We start from the raw sequence: 20112 nt of genomic DNA on the forward strand, positions 1-20112 counted from the left end.
GGAAAACTGGAGTAGCAGGTTCCGACTGCCTGGTGTAAGGAACAAGGTCAAGAAATTAGAGCAACACCCAAATTACTGGAGGAACTCAACGGGGTCAGGCAGGCATCCACAGAGGTTTGTGGACAGTCGGCGTTTCAGGTCGAGACACTTCATCTGGAATGCAAATTGGGCTTTTGTAATCACAACCGCATCAGTGTCAACCCAGTCCACCGACTGATGCTCAGGTGAAAGTCGACAGGAGGACAAGCATCCTCATTTGCAGGAATATCAGCATCAAGAAGTGTGTCAGTGAGCGAGGAGCAGGCCCATTTTGAAGGCCAGGCTCAGGGATTACACCAAGTGTGAGATGAACTTCATTCTGGGTAACTGGACCAATGGACCCAGTTCGATAGTGATGGATGAGCAAACGCGGATTGTTAAAATGCCAATAGAAACCTAACTAAAAGAAAGGTAAAGCACTGCCATTCATCAGTACATGTTACAGAAATACACTGCTCTGAATCATTTATCACCATAGGATGATGCAGGAACAACAGCATCCAACTTATCCATTTAGTCCCTTTATTCTGGGTTGTTCCTTCTGACCCATGACTGCCTTCACCAACCTCCCCACCACCCCCTCTACCACCTAGTTCCTCCCATCACCTGCCTATGTTTGTCCAGCTTCCCTTTAAACCTATCCCTGGTTCTCCCCTCCACCCCTCTCTGAGTAAGGAAGTTTCACATTCCCCCTGATCTCTAGGGAAAGAATTTCCTCTGAGTTCACTTACTGATGACTAACGCTGGTCCTGGTCACACAGAAAACTTACTCCATGACTACCCTACCAAAAGATCCATCAGCCACCTGCTTTTCTCATATCTCTTCTACTCAATTTAAGCTCTCATTTCTAAAATTCTCCATTATTTTGTACTTTCTCCATTGCCTGGTATCCTTTCTATGACTGGGGGAACAGAGCTGAGCTCAGTCCTGAAGTCTGTTTTGACCAAGAATACACAGATCTGCTCTTTGATTCTTTAAGTGTTGTAATAGTACTGTTGAATGGTCCCCAGTACAATAAGATGGACTCTTGACCTCACAGTCTAACTCATCGTGACCTTGCACCTTATTGACTTCCATTGTCACACTTTCTCTGTAACTGTAGTTCTTTATTCTGCACTGCTACCTCAACGTCCTGTTGAAATAGAATGATCTGTATTGTAATTGAGTTGTAGAAACCCACCATCCCATAACTATCTGGGCCATCACCATCTCCTCAATGCTGCCATCAGGCAGGAGGTACAGGATCCTGAGGACCACACCTGAGGTTCGACAAACCTTCTCCCCCATAGCTGTCATGTTCTTGAACCCATCTGAAAAATCCTGACAGTACCTTGGACTATACTTCTTTTCCTCTCTCCCTTTTCAATTTCAATCAATGTTGTTGTGTTTCTTTGTTGTAGCGGTTATGAATAATTTATGCTAAGTGTATGCAATTTTTTATTTGTCACTCACAATTTTCTACAGATGAACTTGAAACTCGCAAATTTCTACAGGGGTACCATGGAGAGCATTCTAACAGGCTGCATCGCCGTCTGGTGCAGAGGGGCCACTGCACGGGATCAAAATGAGCTGCAGGAAGTTGTAAACTCAGTCAGCTCAATCATGGGCACCAGCCTCCCAGCATCCAGCAATGGACCCATCATTAAGGACCCCTATCACCGAGGACATGCCCTCTTCCCATTCCTACCATGAAGGAGAAGGTACAGGAACCTGAAGGCACACACTCAAAGATTCAGGAACACCTTTTTCCCCACTGCATCAGATTTCTGAATGGACATTGAACCCCTGAACACCACTACCTCATTACTCTTTTTCTGCTATTTGCACTACTTATTTAACTTATATATGTATATCGACTTCTTACTATAATTTACAGTTTTTATTATTATGTATTACATTGTACTGCTGCCATATAACAACAAATTTCACAGCTTATGCCAGATATGTTTGTGTTGTACTGTGTGCTGCTGCTGTTGCTGCTGCAAACAGCTAATTTTCATGGCATTTATATTCTCTGCATTTATGCCCATGACAGTAAACTTGAACTTTGACCAACTGTTGGTGAAACTGGCTTCAGGCAGGAGTTCAGAGTCACGGTCCCAACACCGCCACACCGCCTCTCTCACCACGCACCAGAGTACGAGCTTGTTTTGCCATTCACTCACTAATGGAATTAAATTAAGATGAGCCACAAGCACAAAGGAACCCAACCGGTTTACCGCAGAATAACAAATACAGTGAGTAGGCTTCTCAGGCACTCAGCCAGAGGTATATGTTCCAGCCAGTAGGTCCAGCCACTGACATCAATGACAGGGAGGCCGTTGATATAGGAGCAGAATTGGGGCATTGGCCCATCGGGTCTGCTCAACCATTTCATTACGGCTGATCCTGTTCCTGCTCAGCCCCAATCTCCTGCCTTCTCCTTGTATCCTTTCGTGACCTGACTAATCAAGAATCTATCAACCTCTGTCTTAAATATGCCCAATGAATTGGCCTCCACGGCCACCTGTGGCAAGGAATTCTGCAGATTCACCACTCTCTGACTAAAGAAATACCTCCTCATCTCTGTTTGACAGTAACTGGTATTGTATAGTGGCTTCAACATGGAAAGGAATTTATGCTATATAACATAATATCGCAAGCATTTCACAGGAGTGTTAACTATTAGAATTAACCGGAGATATGGGGACCAGTGAGCATGGAGGAAGGTTTTAAGGAGAGATGAGAGGTTTACGAATTGGGATCCCAGTGTCTGAGCCCTGGGGAGGTAAAAGCATGACCACCAACCATGGAGCCCTTAGCATCAGGGTTCACAAGCGGCCAGAACTAGTGAGGCGCAGGGACCTCAGAGGGTCGTAGGGAGCTCCAGAAGATTTAAAACCCAGATAAACAGCGCAGAGCGAGGCCTATCAGGACCTGGGACAGGTTAGTTAGAACGTGATCAGCGGGATCTGAGGTGAGCTCACATTTACAGAGGATGGAAGATGACCAGAAACCATCCAGGTGTGGAGATAGACAGCATGTCCACAGACACTCATTCCATTTTATTCCTCTTACATCTCCATCCAATTCCCTTCGGACTCCACCCCTCACCTCCTCACCAGGGGCAATTTGCACCAGACAATTAACCCACCCCCGCCCCCACGTCTGATGTGTGAGAAAACCAAGGCACAGGGATAACGCATCACATCATATGGAGAACACGCAAATTCCACGCAGACAGCCCAGTATGGCTGTGGATGTGAGGCAGCAGCTATACACGGAACAGAATACACATCTGGAGAAATTATGGAATTGTGGCTGAAATTCGAGCATCTAGTCATTTAACAGGAAATAATAACTCATCGGGTAAATACACTGTCACTGTTGTGACCTGCCATTGGCTCAGACTGCACTTTGAGGAGATTTATAATATCTGTCACCTGACATGTTGGAATCAGTAAGGATTGTACATATTTTAATAACGTAATGAACCTGTGCGAGACAGAATAGCTGCTGCTCTGAAAACCAGAAAACGATTCATGTTCCCTTCTCCTCATTTACCAGTCCTGGGATCATTTATATACCCGTCTCACAGCCGAGTTCAAATGGTTATTTTGGGAAGATAATTTCCTTTTAATAGCTGTTGAGCTAAATACAGGGACGGGCCTGTGGAGGGGAAAATGATTTCTAGTAATATTTTGAACATCCCCAAACCAAGCAACTCTAAAAATAATCCAAAAGTTCTGAGTTGGAAAGTTAACAGTTTCTCGTTTCACAGATGCTGCTCAACCTGCAGAAAGTTTCCTGCGCCTCTATTTATTCAAGATTTAAGATTCAAAATAATTTAATCCCAGCACACAAGTGTAAAGGAGAATGAAATAATGGTTACTCCAGCTCCTGTGCAACACAAAAAAGATAAAGAACAAAATAATAATAAAAAACACAATACATATAAATACAAAACTCATAGCTTATAGCACACAGTGTATGCCCATAAAGTGACACTAGCCTAGGAATGTCTGTACGCAAGGTATCTGACAGGAAATGATAAAGTGGTGGTTGTTGAGGATGTGGAGGTGTAGATCAGCCTACTGCTTGGGGAAAGTAACTGCTTTTGAGTCTGATGGTCCCAGTGTGAATGCTACATAGCCTCATCCCTCATGACATGACGAATAGTCAATGAACAGGGTGGGTGGGATCCTTCATGATGTAAAAGTAAACTGCTTCTTCATAAAATATACTTTCTATCAAGTGCAGTAAGGTGAGGACGTACACATTAGCTTGAGAAGATAAACTGCCTTCTGGGATTCTCCAGATTTGATGTGGGATGCCTTTAAATTTAAATTAATTCCTAATTTCTTTATTGGACCAGGATCAAAAGTACTGATACAGAAGAAAAATTCTAATTCCATCATCATTAATGGATTGAATTTTAGGTCCAATTTGGTCTTGCTCCTGTTAAACTCCAGCGAAGAATTTAATATAATAAACGCACGAAAAAGAAGGAAAAGGCTATTTGGCCCTTTAGGTCCTTCCTACCATTCATCAAGATCATGGCTGGTTTTGGCACCCTTCATTGGCATGCCTTCGTACCCCTGGATTAACGGACTTTCCAGAAATCCATCAATCTTGGTCAATGCTGAATGAATTCAAGGATTATATAAACTGTACACAACTGAGAGCCACAGTTGTGCAGCAGTTACAGCTGAAGGTGTCGGAGTTCAGAGTTCAAATTTGGCACCGTCTTTAAGAAGTTTCTACCATCTCCCAGTGACCAGATGGTTTTCTTCTGAGAACTCTGGTTTCCTCCCACAGTCCAAAGACATACCAGTTAATAGGTTAATTGGTCATTAAAAATTGTCCTGTGATTAGGCTGGGGTAAAATAGATGGGTTGCTTGGCATCACAGCTCGGTGAGTTGGAAGAGCCTGTTCTGTGCAGTATCTCTAAATAAAGATATAATATTTCAGGTGTGGACTCACAAGGAATTATATTAATGCTTCCTTAATCTACAACTCAAATCCTTTCATTAAAGCCATGGATGTAACCATTACATTGCACAAAACAAACAAAATGCTTGTGATACAAGAACAGGAGATGCTAGACAACTTTTAACACTTCCTAGTTATTTTTGTACTGAAACACAGGTGGTCCAGTTGAAAGTGTTGCTATTGTTTTACTCCTATATATTCATTCACAAATTTTAAAATTGAATGGGGAGACCATTCAACCCATCATACCTCTACTAGCTCACTGAACTAGCCACTCCCCTATTACTCTCCCGCAGCTCTGTAATAATTTTCTTTTTTTAACAAATGACCGGTTTCCTTTTTGAAACATTGCTTCAAATCTGTTCGAGTGTTTGACATATACTATACGTTCAATTTAACTCTTTACTGCATTAAAGGTCTCTTCGTCACCCCAACCACCTCCTTTAGATTCCGTTTCCTCTCCACATTTACTCCATCAGAATCACAAGAGACTGCAGATGCTGGAATCTAAAGCTGGATGGACACAGAGGGCCAAGCAGCATCTGTGGAGGCAGAGAGATTGTTAACATTTTGGCTCATGATCTTGCATCAGAACTTGGGTGAAGTTTACAAAGTTTTGGTCTCCTTATCTCAACCTCAGGTTCATTCAGAACAGATATTGATGGATTTCTGGGTAGTGAGGTAACCTAGAGATATGATATTTCTCATAATGAGCAGCGCTAATGCATGTACAATAAACTAAATAAGTTTAATTAGTAATTATGGCTATGGACAGTGTAAACTAGAGGAGAACATAAAGCGTCTAGGAAGTTAGAGCTACAAGATTATTAAAAAGATGGTTAAATATAAAGGGAAACATACTGCCATTATAAAATGAGTTAACTGTCTGTACTGCAATGTACAAACTGTCCGTAATAAAATGAGGTACTGCAGGCATGATGCATTGCAAGAATCAAATACAGCAGAAACTATTGAGGCCGAGCCAGAAGGCAAAATCAAGACAAGGAATTGGAAAATCTTTTGGAAAATATAGGAAAGGAGATGAATTGATCTTGGTAATTATTCTAGGCTTTAAAAGCAATTCATCAGACCTCACTTGGAATATTGTGAGCATTTTTGGGCCCAGACGTGCTGTGTCAGAGAAGATCCAGAGGAGGTTCATGAGAATGATCCTGGGAATGAAAGGGTTACTGTATGAGGAATATTTAATGGCTCTGGGTCTGTATTTGCTAGGGTTTGGAAGAATGACGGAGGATCTCATTGGACCTTCCTGAGTATTGAAAGGCGTTTAGAGAGTTGACATGGAGAGAACATTTGCTATAGTGGGGGAGTCTAAGACCAAAGGCCACAGCCTCAGAATACAAGAATGTCACTTTTGAACAGGGATGAGGAGGAATTTCTTTAGCCAGATGCTGGTGAATCTGTGGAATTCATTGCCACAGACATATGAAGAGGCCAAATCATTGGGTATATTTAAAGCAGAACGCGGTAGGCTCTTGATTGGTAAGAGTCTCAAAGGGTAAGGGAAAAGGCAAGGAAATGGGGTTGAGAGGGACAATAGATCAGCCATAATGGAAATGGTGGAGCAGAGCTGGTGAAGCCAATAGCCTAACTCTGCTCCAATATCTTATGATCTTATGGGCTTTTGGTAGCAATAACAGTATAAAAAGTGACATAGGTGTCAGTATATCAGAAACAGAATCCACATGGATGGAAATACAGTAGGTTAATAAAGGATCAACCTCCACAGCAGAGGTTTTTGACAATGCACACACAGGTGGAAGAGAAGGGGCGGAAGGAATATATAAACAAATTTAGGAAATGATCAACAGCAAAAAGATGATTTTGCAGGATTATCCCCAAGCTAGGTGGCTATAAAAGGTAGGTGAAAGCAATAGAGAATGGACATCTGCAGTGTGCACAAGGACTCCTCAATGACACCATATCTATACAACACAATAAAAAGACTTATTCTTGGATCTGGGGAAATGAGGCAGAGCAGCTAAGCACAGCTAATGAGGGGAGCAGCTAACCAATAGCAATCATAACATAATCCGATTAAAGGTCTCCAACTGCTTCCACGGCAAGACTCTCAGTGCTTGCTATCCTCATTGCATGGAATGCACAGTATGATTTGGAGTCTGTACATTCAATGCCAAACATGGACATCCACGAGAAGCCACTTGCAAGGACCCAACCCCTGCAAATGGTCTCTGACATGGATGAAACTAAAACATGTTCAATAACCTGTTGTGAGCAGTGTTCTCCACTTCTGTTGCTGCAAGGACCATTGAACACCTTGAACCTTGTTGAAAGAATATAACCAAGTTTTAACAATGCTGTGTTATCATGAATACTCCTGAACAACCTTTATGGCCTTTTGCAGATTCTTTCAACTGCATGCCAAAGAGTTCAGAGTTTTTAAAAAAGGTTCCTTTCTAGTCTGCGGCATAAAATTGTTCCTTGTTTTATGCATTTGTCTAAATATTAATCTTAGTTTCCAGAAAGGAAGTGAAAAGTTAATTTTAAACTGTGCTGTGCGATCTATATGAACTCTTCACCCTAATTGGCTGCTCAGCCCGCTGATGACATCATGATAGAGCTGCTGGTGGCTGCCCAAGATCCCTACTGCTGGTCCAAAAACACAATAAAACACATGCTGGAAATTTGAAATTAAAAATTAAAATGCAGGAAATTCTCAGCAGGTCAGACAGCATCTCTGAAGGGTGAAATTTCAGGTCTCTGACCCTGCTCCCGGTTCCAGTGAAAAGTCTGCATTCTGAAACACTTGCATGATCTTACCTGATCACCCGAGTATTTTCTGCATTTTTGTTTCATCAAAGAATGAAAGCTCAGCCCGGAAAGGGACAAAAATCAATACCAAACTCAATTAAATCGCCGTAGGCAAGCGGTTTCCACTCTCTCATCAAGAATTACACCCTCCGGGCGAGCAAGCATGTGACAAAGACCGAGGCGAGGGGCTGGAGAACGGCTGAGAAAAGAAAAAAGTGTGAAAAGTAATATCAGAAATTATATTGGTAACTGGTGACGCGCAGGAACAAAGGGGAGCACTCAGAGAGCCCCGGAGTGAATCAGCTGAGAAACAGGACCAGACCCGTCCAGTAGCGGGTGCGCGGAGGGTGCTGCCCGGGGTGGTGCTACAGGCCCACACATTAGGGACTTTCCAGAGAAGTTTAGATAGCCACATCAATGTGAGGGAGATAAAGGGAAATGGACTCTGGAGGCAGAGGGAATTAGTGCCGGACAGAATGGACGCGAGTGAGTTCCATTTGATTATTAATTTACTTGGTTCGGTACATCTTTGTGACCCGCTCTTCACGTTCTCGACTAAATAAGAAACCCGGGGCCACCAGAGACAATTTGTAGAAAGTAATACAGAGACAATGGGGAAGGGAGTAGGTTCAGATTTGAAACGTTTGATAGCAAGATCTGGGGCAAGTCATGAGGGACTGATTTGATTAGGGAAGGGGTGGTGTGCTCCAGCAATGCGGCTGAGGTAGAAATCGGAAACATGGAAGATTTGCTTACATGGAACGGGTATGTGGGAAGTATGGGATAGGATCACAGCAAGGGACAACTGTGGAATTGTCAAGGTAGATAAAAATGCTCTCCAGGCATGGATCAACATTGAGATGGGAATAGTGCTACTTAATTATCCACATTAACAAGAGAACAAGTGCACAGGCAACAATAAAATGGCGGAATTATGAGTGTGCTGCACGTTTTTTTTAAGAGACAGCGCGCTTCGCCCAGTAACCCTCCTACTCTGTATTTCAGCCTAGCCTAATCACAAGTCAACATACAATGACCAATTAACCTACTAACTGCTAATTCTTTGGACTGTAGGAGGAAACCCACGCGTTTACGGGGAGGGCGATGCCGGAATTGAACTCCCAACTCCGCCGCCGGGAGCCATCTTGGCGTCGCACCATGCTACCGTGGCGCCCCGGTCTTTGGCGATCAGGACACCGGATGTTACCGGCAGCAACATTCAGAACGGTAAAGGGACTACCAAACTCGGGTCCTGATGAAAGAAGCCTCTGCCTGGCCTGCTGAGATCCTCCAGCACTCGGTGTGTGGTGCCTGGCTTTCCAGCATCACCAAGTTTTCTCTTCGTTTGCGAGAAAGTCGAGACCTCTGGTGCAGATTGATTGTAGTTCCCACGTGTATTTAGTTGCTTATTTACAGATAGGTTGATAATCAACCTTGATTTAACCCGAAGGTTAGGCAGGTCGGACAGCATCTAACCCTAAGGTTAACCCTAACCCTTACAAAGGTAACCGAGCTCCTCTCACATGGTTAACGCTACTTTAGGAGAAGGTGCAGCCCATAGGGGAGTTGGAAGAACTGCTGTAGGAAGACAGAAGGAACATGTCCAGAGTCCGGTCGGTCACAAAATAAAACAATTCTCACTCAAGAAGAAAATAGAAAACCAGCTAGAAACCAAAGACAGAACCAGAAATGGTCAGAATGGGTTCCAAAAAGAGAAAATCCCGCCTGCACAGAAACCGATCCAGAGATCCACCGTATAGTTGTGTAATAGATTGCAGAATGTGGAGCCGATTTACGAGGGGAATACGCGAAAGCGGGGGCCAGGGAAGTAACAATTCGGACTGAGAATCGATTCACAAAACTTCAGCCTGCTTCACTATTGATCACAATTCATGTTAATGAATTAATTTTAAACATCTTTAAAATTCGTAAATAGAGCTAAACAGCAAGGGGTGCGGAAGTGGGAGGCGGTCAGTGCCAAGACGGACGGCAACTAAGACATTGCAAAGGTTAGCGGTATCGGGGTGGGCAGGTTGCCGAGGAGAACGGGGAGTTGACGGACAGTACGAATCCAGGCAGGCTGGAGCAGCGAGGGACGCCCGGCCCGGTAACCAGGCGACAGAGAGCGCGGATACCAGGCAGCTATATTCCTAACACCTTAGAATGTAGACGCAAAGAAACGGTGCGAAACTTGTATTGAATCTGGAGGAGAGTGCTTAGTTCTGCTTGTTGAATTACGAAGGCATTATAGGGACTCCGGAGGGAGCGCGAACAAAAACACCAACCTCCGTGTGTAAAATGAGAAGAGGTTGGCCTAGTTCTCTTGGGAACGGACACTGTGGATAGACCCGATTGAAATCTTTGCATTTAATAAATGTTTTGAGCGACAGGTCACGCAAACCTGTACAACGCAAAGCAAATGGAGAATTCGAGGAATCGTATTTACCCAGAAAGTAAGTGGGGGAGGGACAGAGGGCTGGAATGTATTCCACGTGGGAATGGCGGTGCGTTGATGGGAAGGAGAGGCGGGCGTAAGGAAAGAGAGGGAACGGCGGTCAGGTACAGCAGTAATGTCAACACGATCGGCAGCCAGGGATATGTCGTAAGATTAGATCTCTGATTTGGGCACTGTAGGGGCTTGGCTCAGATTGCCCCGGATAGTTTCAAACGAGATTAACACCAGGAGTGTTCGATACTAACTCGGCACCGGAGACCCCCAGGGGCTGACTTCCCGGCCAGAAGTGTTCCCCCGTCCCGTCTGGCCGCCTGTCCCCAGGAGTCGTACGCCTGAGAGTGTGCAGAAGAACAGATGCTGCACCGGTGGCCAGAAACCGGCGCAAGACCGGCAGGAAGCTGCTCCGTGCTCGAACGCTCCGCACCGTGCTCTGCGTCTTCAGACATTTCAGTTTGCCCCGGAGCACCACCCACGTTACCCGTGGAGGTGGAAGGCTCTCCGGGGCGAACGGTGGCCACGGCTGAATGCAGAGAGGAGCGGTTCCCGGAGCGCGGCATGCGGTACCCCGTGTAACTACTACACAGCAGTATTAGCAATCGTTGTGTGTGTGTGTGTACACACAGTGTGTGTGCTTGCGCGTGTGCACGCCCCCACATACACGATACTGCACAACTTGTGAAAACACACGCAGTGGTATGTGCACATAGCCTTAGCGCACGGAAGCCGCGCCATCTCCATCTCCCCACCCCCTCCCTTATGTACAGCTCCCCTGAAATATACCGGTGCCGTAATATTGTCGCAGGCCATTGATTACTGGCGAGCAGAGACGGCGAGACGCATGTTCTGCCCACAACCACCTCTACACATGTACCACGCGTTACGTGCTCTCCATATATGGACCATGGGAATAGTTTTATATACACACATCACTCCAAACATTACGTCCATGGAAACGAACTGGAACCCGAGTCTGCGTACATCGGCCGTATGCTGTACGTACAGCCGCAATCTTAGATGGACTGAAAGCTTATTTGCAGAGATCTAAATAAATCAATGTAATGCGGTGTTACCCGGGCCCAGCTCTGCCGCGGAGCGCGGGCGCCTCGGTTGATTTATGGACTCGTTCTCTTCCCCTTTGTTGGGTATGCGTTAGAGGGAAGAGCGGCCAGGCGGCGTGAAACATCGCCGGGTAAACTTCCAAAAATGCTCATCTCCCTCACCGCGCAGCGGGAGGGGGCTTCACGGTGCGAACAATAGCTTTTGGTATTTGCAATTCAACCAATGCACGAATCGTTGGATGGGGGGGGGGGGGGGGTTAAAATTATAAGCATTCGGTGGACGTATACAAGTGATTAATCAGACACGTAACACAAACCGAGCCCGAAGTGGGGCGGGCAAATCATATCTGCGTGTTTTCGACACGGCTGACAGAAGTCTTTAGTCGGGGAAAACTGGTGTTTGTAACCACTGCCGCCCCCTCCTCCCTCCCACCCGCTCTCCAGTCCTCGTCACTGGTGCTCGATGAGGGAAGGACGGCGGCGCCCCGGGACCTTCCGTCAAACCTCCCCCCCCCCCCCCCTTCACCAAATTCAACCTCGTTGATGAAGTTTTGCAACATAACGGTGTGTGTTGAGGACTATGTAAAGATGCAAGGAAGTGTAACTAGAGAGAAAACACATGCACATTCAGAGGTCCCGCGCAATACTAAGTTTTGATATACAAAAGGGTTCAGGAGCTGTCACCTCATCGGCGGAGAGTATATCAGCGAGACACTGCGTTTAACAGGAGATTCGCTAAATACTTCTAACTGCAGCCCCTACAAGCTTTAACATGGAGAGAGTGCCTGCAATTAACTACGAACTACACCTGCACGCAATCCCGGTGACTCTCTTCCTCTGGGGTGCTTGTAAAGTTTATGTCATTGAACAAGAATCTGATATTTTAAAAAGTCGCGGACATCCGCAACGGTTGGTCCTTTGTACCCGATCCTAAACTGTTCTTTCAAGAGATAAGTTAGTGACCCCTCAGACCTGAGCAAGGAGTACCAGAATACGAGAAGGAAAATCACCAGAGAATGAGATCCCGTCCTAACTGCCCGACACAGTTAACGGAAAAATAAAGAGACTTCAGATTGGCTTCGATTGTATCGGTGCGTTTAAAGTAATGACAGCCACAAATACCCACTAATAAAGTGCGGCTTGATATGTTCGAGTGTAAGGCAAACAACAACCAATTATTAGTATTGATCACAGCACTTAGCAGGAAGCTCCCCTCGCCGCCACCCCCCGACACACACGCACCTCTCTCCCAAACACAGGCACGACAATCTGACCCGACCTTTCCAAGAGTTTCAAAACTTTACTGGAAATCGGAGAGGAAGTGTCCCTCCCTTAGACCCCCGCTCCCTGCCACTACTGAAAGCCGTCTCAGTAAAGGGGGGCCCGGGTGGGATTTGGCCCCAATGTCGGCGGCCGCTAGACTGGACCTGCCCCGACCGGGCTGGCAGTGGAAAGGTGGCCATTGTCAGGGCTGTTCGCTCCGGGGTTGAGGGGGAGAGGGGACTCGGCGGGGAAGGCGATAGACTCCTGCACCATACTGCGCACGCCGGCGGCCCGGCCCCCTCTCCAACTCCGTGCGCTGGAGTGGCGGCGGCGGCGGCTCCTCCGACGCCGCTCCGGTGTCAGGACGCCAAGGGAAACGCCAGTGATCGACTACACCGCAGTGCTAACGTCAGAGGCAGCTGTAGCTCCAGCAGCCGGAACCAACACATCCCCAAAATGTATCCCCTCACACACACACAATTCACAGCAAAACGGTAGCAAGCACACAACCGAGCGTGTGGCCGGGGGCAGAAGCGAGGGGGCTCAGATTCACCCCCGAGAAACGGGCAGATGCTCACCAACCGGACTCTTGCTTCTCTTGAAACTCTTCCCACAAAGACACTGCAGCATATGCGTTCCTTTGCTAAAAATATTCCAAAGAAACCACATTGATTTGGGTGGCGGACAATCCAACAGCTGAGACACCGTGAAAAGCAGATCCTGCCGGTTACATAATGTAGCCGGAGCCGGGTGTCTGGCCAGCCACACGAAATTTCGCATAGAAAATTATATTCCGGTCTCCCACTCTCCCTCACGTGATTGTTTGCCTGAGTTCTGGATACAGACGATGGATGATGGAGAAGCGCTGGGGAAGCCAGCGTCCGCCCGGCTCCCTGCTCCAACGCAAGGTGTCCTGGGATGCAGGGGGACGGTGTGTTAGGAAGGACACCCGCCCCCCCCAACACACAATTAACGGGGGGATCAGCAGCGAGCTTGCCCCCCGAGGGGACAAGCAGTGGCGGACGGAGAGGATGGGCGCAACGTCAGAACATCTGTTGGAGCTAGAGGTGGGCAGATTCCATCCGTCCAGATGTGCACCCAGCCGTCCCGGGCTGTGCAAGCAGGGTGGGAGGGGGTGGGGGTTAAATAGGCTTCATCCGCCGGGAGGGAGGCGGGAGCCCGGGATTGGGGGGTACCAACATACCGGTGGGAACCGGGACCCCGCCCGGGCCAAGCCGCTACGGTGACTTAACGGGAATGCGGAGAGGAACAGAAGTGTGTGTGTGTGTGTGTGTGTGTGTGTGTGTGTGTGTGTGTGTGTGTGTGTGTGTGTGTGTGTGTGTGTGTGTGCGTGTGTGTGTGTGTGTGTGTGTGCGTGTGTGTGTGCGTGTGTGTGTGTGTGTGTGTGTGTGTGAGTGCACTGGTCCCAACGGTGGCCGGACGCCGAAGAGGAGGGACGAGGGACAATAGACAATAGACAGTAGGTGCAGGAGTAGGCCATTTGGCCCTTCTAGCCAGCACCACCATTCACTGTGATCATGGCTGATCATACACAATCAGTACCCCGTTCCTGCCCTCTCCCCATATCCTTTGACCCCGCTATCTATAAGAGCTCTATCTAACTCTCTCTTGAATGCATCCAGACACTTGGCCTCCACTGCCTTCTGGGGCAGAGCATTCCACATATCCACCACTCTCTGCGTGAAAAAGTTTTTCCGCATCTCTGTTCTAAATGGCCTACCCCTTATTCTTAAACTGTGGCCTCAAGTTCTGGACTCACCCATCAGCGGGAACATGCTTCCTGCCTTCAGCATGTCCAATCCCTTAATAATCTTATATGTTTCAATCAGATCCCCTCTCATCCTTCTAAATTCCAGTGTATACAAGCCCAGTCACTCCAATCTTTCAACATATGACAGTTCCATCATTCCAGGGATTAACCTTGTGAACCTACGCTGCACTCCCTCAATAGCAGTGTAAAATGTCAGGAGGATGTTATGAGAATGCAGGGTGACTTGGACAGGTTGGGTGAGTGGGCAAATGTATGGCAGATGCAGTTTAATGTGGATAAATGTGAGGTTATCCACTTTGGTGGCAAGAACAGGAAGGCAGATTACTATCTAAATGGAGTCAAGTTAGGAAAAGGGGAGGTACAATGAGATCTAGGTGCTTTTGTACATCAGTCAATAAAAGCAAGCATGTAGGTAGAGCAGGCAGTGAAGAAAGCTAATGGCATGCTGGCCTTTATAACAAGAGGAGGGAGGGAGGGAAAAAGGAAGTGAGGGAAGAGAGGAAGAGGGGGAGAAGGAAGGAAGGAACTAGGAAGGGAGGGAGGGAAGGAATAAAGTATTGAAAGAGAAAAGAACTATTGAACAAGAAAGGGGAAGGAAAGGGGGAGGGAAATGAGGAAGTTTTGAAAGAGGGAGGGAAGAAAGGAAAGAGCAGGGAAGAGGGAGAGAGGGTAGGAAGGAAAGAGAGAAAAAGGGAGGGACAGAAGTATTGAAAGAGGGAAGGAAGAAAGAAAGGGAGAGAGGGTGTGAAGGAAGTTTTGAAAGAGGGTGTGAAGGAAGGAAGGAAAGAGGGAGAGATGGAGGGAAAGAAAGAAAGAAAGAGGAGTGTAAGAGAGGAAAGAAAGAGAGGAAGGGAGGAAGGGAGGAAAGAGGGAGGAAGAAAGCATTGAACGAGGGAAGGAAGGGAGGAAGAGCAGGAATGAAGGAAAGAGTATGAGAGGGAGGAAAAGAAGGAAGGAGGGAAAGGGGGAGGAAAGGGGAGGAGAAGGAAGGAAAGGGGAGAGGGAGGAAAGGAAGGAAAGAAAGAGGGAGGCAAGGAGGGAAAGAACAAGGAAGGAAGGAAGGAAGGAAGGAAGGGAAGAAAAAAGGAAATAGGGATGGAGGGAAAGAAGGGAGGAAATAGGAGGGTGTGGAGAAAGGGGAGAGAGAAGGGAGGGAAAAGGAGAAGGAAGCAAAGTGGGAATGTGGGAGCGAGAGGAGGAAGGAAGGAGGGAAGAAGTTTAGGGAGAGGGAAGGAGGGAGGGAGGGAGGGAAGGAAGTGGAAGGGTAGTGGAAAAGGGAAGTAAGTGGGAGATGGGAGACATGAGTGGGGAGGGAGAAAGAAGTGAAATGAGGAGGAAAAGGGATGGAAAGGGGAGACTGAGAGAGGAAAGGAGAAAGGGAAGAGATTATAGGTAGAGAGTGGATGAGGGGTAGGGAGACGGTGAGGGATAGGAAGGGAAGTGGAGAGGGCAAGAGGGAAGAGTAGCAGAGGAAAGGGAGAAGGAGGGAGAGGGAGACAGAAAGAGGTAGAAAAGGAGAGGGGAGTAGTAGGATAGGTAAAGCGGGAAGGAACGAGGGAGCATGGTGAAAGAGAGAAGGAAGTTTTGCTGTTGATACTGCAGAGGTTTGAGGGAGGGTGGTAATGGAGGTAGTGAAGGACAAGGAGGAAGTGGAGAGAGAGGGATGGTTGGAAACAGAATGAGGCAGGGTGGGGTGAGGAATGAAGGAAAAGAGAGAGGGAGAGAAGAAAAGGGGAAGGGCAGTGCATGGGAGGAAGGGACAGAGAGGGTAGGGAGGGGAGGACAGAGGGAGACTGAGCCCACTACAAGCTCTGCCTTTATGCAATGGTGTAGGGAGCTTGCCACTGCTACTGGGCCAAAAAGCCTCCATATGCCCCCAGCAAGTATACCTGTCCACTCACCCCTCCAAGGGGATGCCCAGAGTGAGGGTGCATGGGGGACTGTAGGCCCAAAGCTGTAGAAAGAGAGAAGGGAATGGAACATTGAGGATAGAAGTTATGGCTCAGGCTGCCTCCCCCTCACCTGGAACCTTGCTCCAACCATGGTGGCACACAGTGGGATCCACAGAGACCCAACTCCTCCATCCCCTCACTTTGCTTTCTAAGACTTTCTGCGAACCCGAGGCACATGAGCCCCAGGGGCATGGGGCTGTACCCAAGCATGCGGGTGCACATTAATGGCACATTGACCAGGCCAGAACAGTTGCAGTTGGCTGGGATCTGGCACCCACTCTGCTATCAATCAATCAACGAACTCTACACAGTTGACAGCTTCAATTGTGCCGGGGTAGCAGGGTAAACTGAGTATTAAACTATCAGGTTATTGAATCAGAATCAGATTTATTATCACTGACTTATGTCACATTGAAATCTGTTGCCCTGCAGCAGCAGTGAGACATAAACTTACTATAAATTGCAAAATAACTAGTGCAAAATAAACAGGAATAATGAGGTAGTTCTGAAATCTAATGGCAGAGAAGGAGAAGCTGTTCTTAAATCATTGAGTGTGGGTCTACAGGCTCCTGAATCTCCTCTTTAGTGGTAATAACGGGAAGAGGGTTTGAGCTTGAGGGGGAGGGTCTTTAGTGACAGATGCTGCCTCCTTGAGGCATTGCATCTCGAATATGTCCTTGATGATGGGGAGGGTTGTGCCCTTGATGGAACCGGCTGAGTCTACAACCCTCCGCAGCCCTTTGCGATCATGCGCATTACCAGGCTGCAATGTAACCGGTCTCTCCTCTATGCATCCGTAGAAATTTGGAAGTCCAGTTCACCAGTGACTCTCTGAGAGAAACTTGACCCACTCCCGGACTGTTTGTAACTCCAACCCACCCATGCAACCTTTCCCCTGGGGTAGTCCAGTGAACTCATCCCCTCTACCAAAAACGAGCCAAAGAAACGCTTTGCTTTAGGAAGGTGGCTCCTCATCAGCATCTCCTGAAACCGGGGACAGGTGATGAGTGTTGGCATTCATTCATTTTTTAAAACTGATAGACATTTATATTTAAAAAAGGAATTATAAAATGCACAGATAAGGTGGACAGACTCTTTTTCCCAGGTACAACTGTCAAACATGAGGGAATGCGTGTTTTTGAGGAGAGGGGAGGAAAGATTAACGGATGTGTGAATAGCAGGTGTTTTTATAAAGTGGTGGGTGCCTACAATGAGGCAATACAATCAAGAGGCGCATGAATGGAGGGATATGGATTATGTGTAGGCAGAAGAGTTAATTTAATTTGGCATTGTGTTTGGCGCAAACATAATGGTCCAAAGTGCCTTTTCCTGCTTTGCACCGTTCTGATGGTAAGCAAAGGCTGAAAATCATTGGTAAGGCAGAGGCAAGTTCTCCCAGCAGCTTCGGGGGAAATGTTTCTCCACCATGTGTCACATGTTTACTGTGACCATTTCTTCTGTCCTACATCTGGGGGCTGTGGAAACACAATCTCACAGCATTGCTCGAAAACACTCAGTCAATGCTGAGAGTTCCCAATCAGTTCATCCTCCCCACAAATATTCCCAGTCTTCCTCCATTTGTCTTTGAATATGCTACCACAGGCCAATTAGGAAGAACATTTAAGATCTTAAGAGCTCACTGCACAAAACATCCTTGCCCTCTTGGGTTCTGCTGCCACTCACATTAAAGCGGTATGCTCTGTTCTTTGACCTTTCTGCCACAATAAACCAGTGTACCCTCTATCTACATCACCTTGAACATCTTCATGAAATCTCCCCTCCCCTCTATACCCAACTCTGGCCTCTAAATCCAGACCCAGCAATAAGATCCATACCAAGTTACCCCTTGGATGGCCCCAGTCATGGGATAGCAAAACTAGGACAATTTCAGATGGTTACAGAAAACGATTAATTGTGTGGTTGCCGAAGGCAGGTCGCCACAAGAAAGGGTCTCTCACCTCTGCCACCCTGACTATTCCTGCTGCATTTGGAGTGGTCACTTGGCTTGACGGGGAAGTTGTACTTCTCAAAGGAGGAACAGAAGAAAAAGGCACCTTCACTCTCTCTGCTTAAGTGAAGCCCAGATCCCTGGAATATTTCCTGGACTTTTAGAGTCATTGGCTTAAAACACAATGCCCACATTTGAACACAAGGTTCATTCAAGCATCTCATGTGAAATGCTTCTTGGCACTTGCAATTAAACCTGTAGGTTTTAAGCTAAAGGTCCAGGAATATAAATGAACATGATGCATCATTCTCTGGCCCAGTTTATAGCTTCAAGTGAAATAGAAGGAGCACACAACCCAAATTCCATAGCAACTTAGAACATAAAACATGGCAGCACTGTATAGGCCCTTCTGCAAATAATGCTATGCTGAACTCTTAGCCTATTTTAAGATCAATCTAACCCTTCCCTCCAACATTGCCCTCTATTTCTCTATCATCCATGTGCCTATTTAAGAGTTTCTTAAATGCCCCTAATATATCTGCCTCTACTGCCACCCTGGCAGGCGTTCCACACACCCACCATTCTCTGTGTAAAAAAACACCTCTGACATCCCCCTCACTATACCTCCCTCCAATCATCTTAAAATTATGTCCCATTGTATTAGCTATTTCTGCTCTGGGAAAAACCTCTGTAGCCATCCACTCAATCCAAGCCTCTTAGCATCTTGTACACCTCTCATCCTCCTTCACTTCAAAGAGAAAATCCCTGGCTTTCTCAACACCTTCATAAGACATGCTGTCTTCCTTTGCATCCTCTTTAAAGCTTCCACATCCTTCCTGTAATGAGGCAACCAGAACTGAACACAGTACTCCAAGTGCAGTCTAACCAGGGTTTTATAGCTGTAACATTATCTTGCAGCTCTTGTTCTCAATCCCCTGACTAATGAAGGGCAGCACACCATACGCCTTATTAATCCTATCAACTTGCATAACTTCTTAAACAACCAAAGGAACTATTAGTTTCACTTACTGTGGTAGAGTGCACTGTAGTGTAGCGGTATTATAGCTCAAGGCATTCCAGAGTTCAAGTTCAACTTTGGCGCCATCTGTAAGGAGTTTGTCCATTCTCCCCATGAGCGTGTGTGTTTCCTCTGGGTGCTCCAGTTTCCTCCCACAAAGACGTACCGGTTTGTAGGTTAATTGGTCAAGGTAAATGGCTTTTTGATTTGGCTAGGGTTAAATTGGTTGTTGCTAGGTGGTGAAGCTTGTTGTGTCTCTATGCAAAAAAGAAAATTAAAATTAGTGCACAGCAAAGAGTCTAAACCAGGCCAAGCAGGTTGGAGTACAACGTGAAATCAGCTACTTAAGGAAAAGTAAAGAAAACAGAAGGTTCGATATATTGAGAGATCGTGAAAATCAATGTTATTAAAATCTCCAAAAGCAATTAACACCTGAATGTTTCAGATTTTATATTTTACCAGTTAATTTTCAATGTAAGAGGGTGTTTAACACTTCATCCTAATGAAAGGACACTTGACTGAAATTACTTCACTTTTTGTAGCATGTAATTTCATCATCACATCTGACGCAGGAATAACCCAGTTCATTCATTTCAATAGTGACCCAAGCTGCCAAGAGACTCTTTTGGAGAGACTAGCAACTGAGTGACAAACTCAGGTGATGTATTCACAGGAGATTAGAACTGGGCACCATTACACTGACAACAATTTTCAGGCCAATATGCCTAAGTTGGAATTTTTTGCTATTTTGTTTTTGTTATTTAGTGATTCAGCATGGTAACAGGCTCCTCTGGTCCAACAGCCCAATTACGCCCATGTGA

At 46.5% G+C, this 20112-nt stretch overlaps 1 protein-coding gene across 5 annotated transcripts in view; it reads right to left on the bottom strand.

Moving 5' to 3' along the window:
* The window catches only part of fgf14 (fibroblast growth factor 14), a 510234-nt gene that overhangs the window by 452157 nt on the left and 37965 nt on the right, over nucleotides 1-20112 (bottom strand). For 2 of the 5 annotated variants that reach the window (XM_059970534.1, XM_059970533.1), the window contains 2 exons: nucleotides 19303-19548; nucleotides 13160-13224 (listed from right to left, as the gene is read on the bottom strand). The exons of 1 other annotated variant lie outside the window; for it this stretch is intronic. In XM_059970534.1, the coding sequence (XP_059826517.1) occupies nucleotides 13160-13224; nucleotides 19303-19406 (169 nt within the window). In that variant the 5' untranslated portion in view covers nucleotides 19407-19548. Of the gene's footprint in view, nucleotides 1-13159; nucleotides 13466-19302; nucleotides 19549-20112 lie in introns of those variants that run through there. 2 more of the 5 variants (XM_059970539.1, XM_059970531.1) reach the window with 2 other exon arrangements.

This window comes from Hypanus sabinus, chromosome 5 (genome assembly GCF_030144855.1).
Source record: "Hypanus sabinus isolate sHypSab1 chromosome 5, sHypSab1.hap1, whole genome shotgun sequence".
NCBI lineage: Eukaryota > Metazoa > Chordata > Chondrichthyes > Myliobatiformes > Dasyatidae > Hypanus > Hypanus sabinus.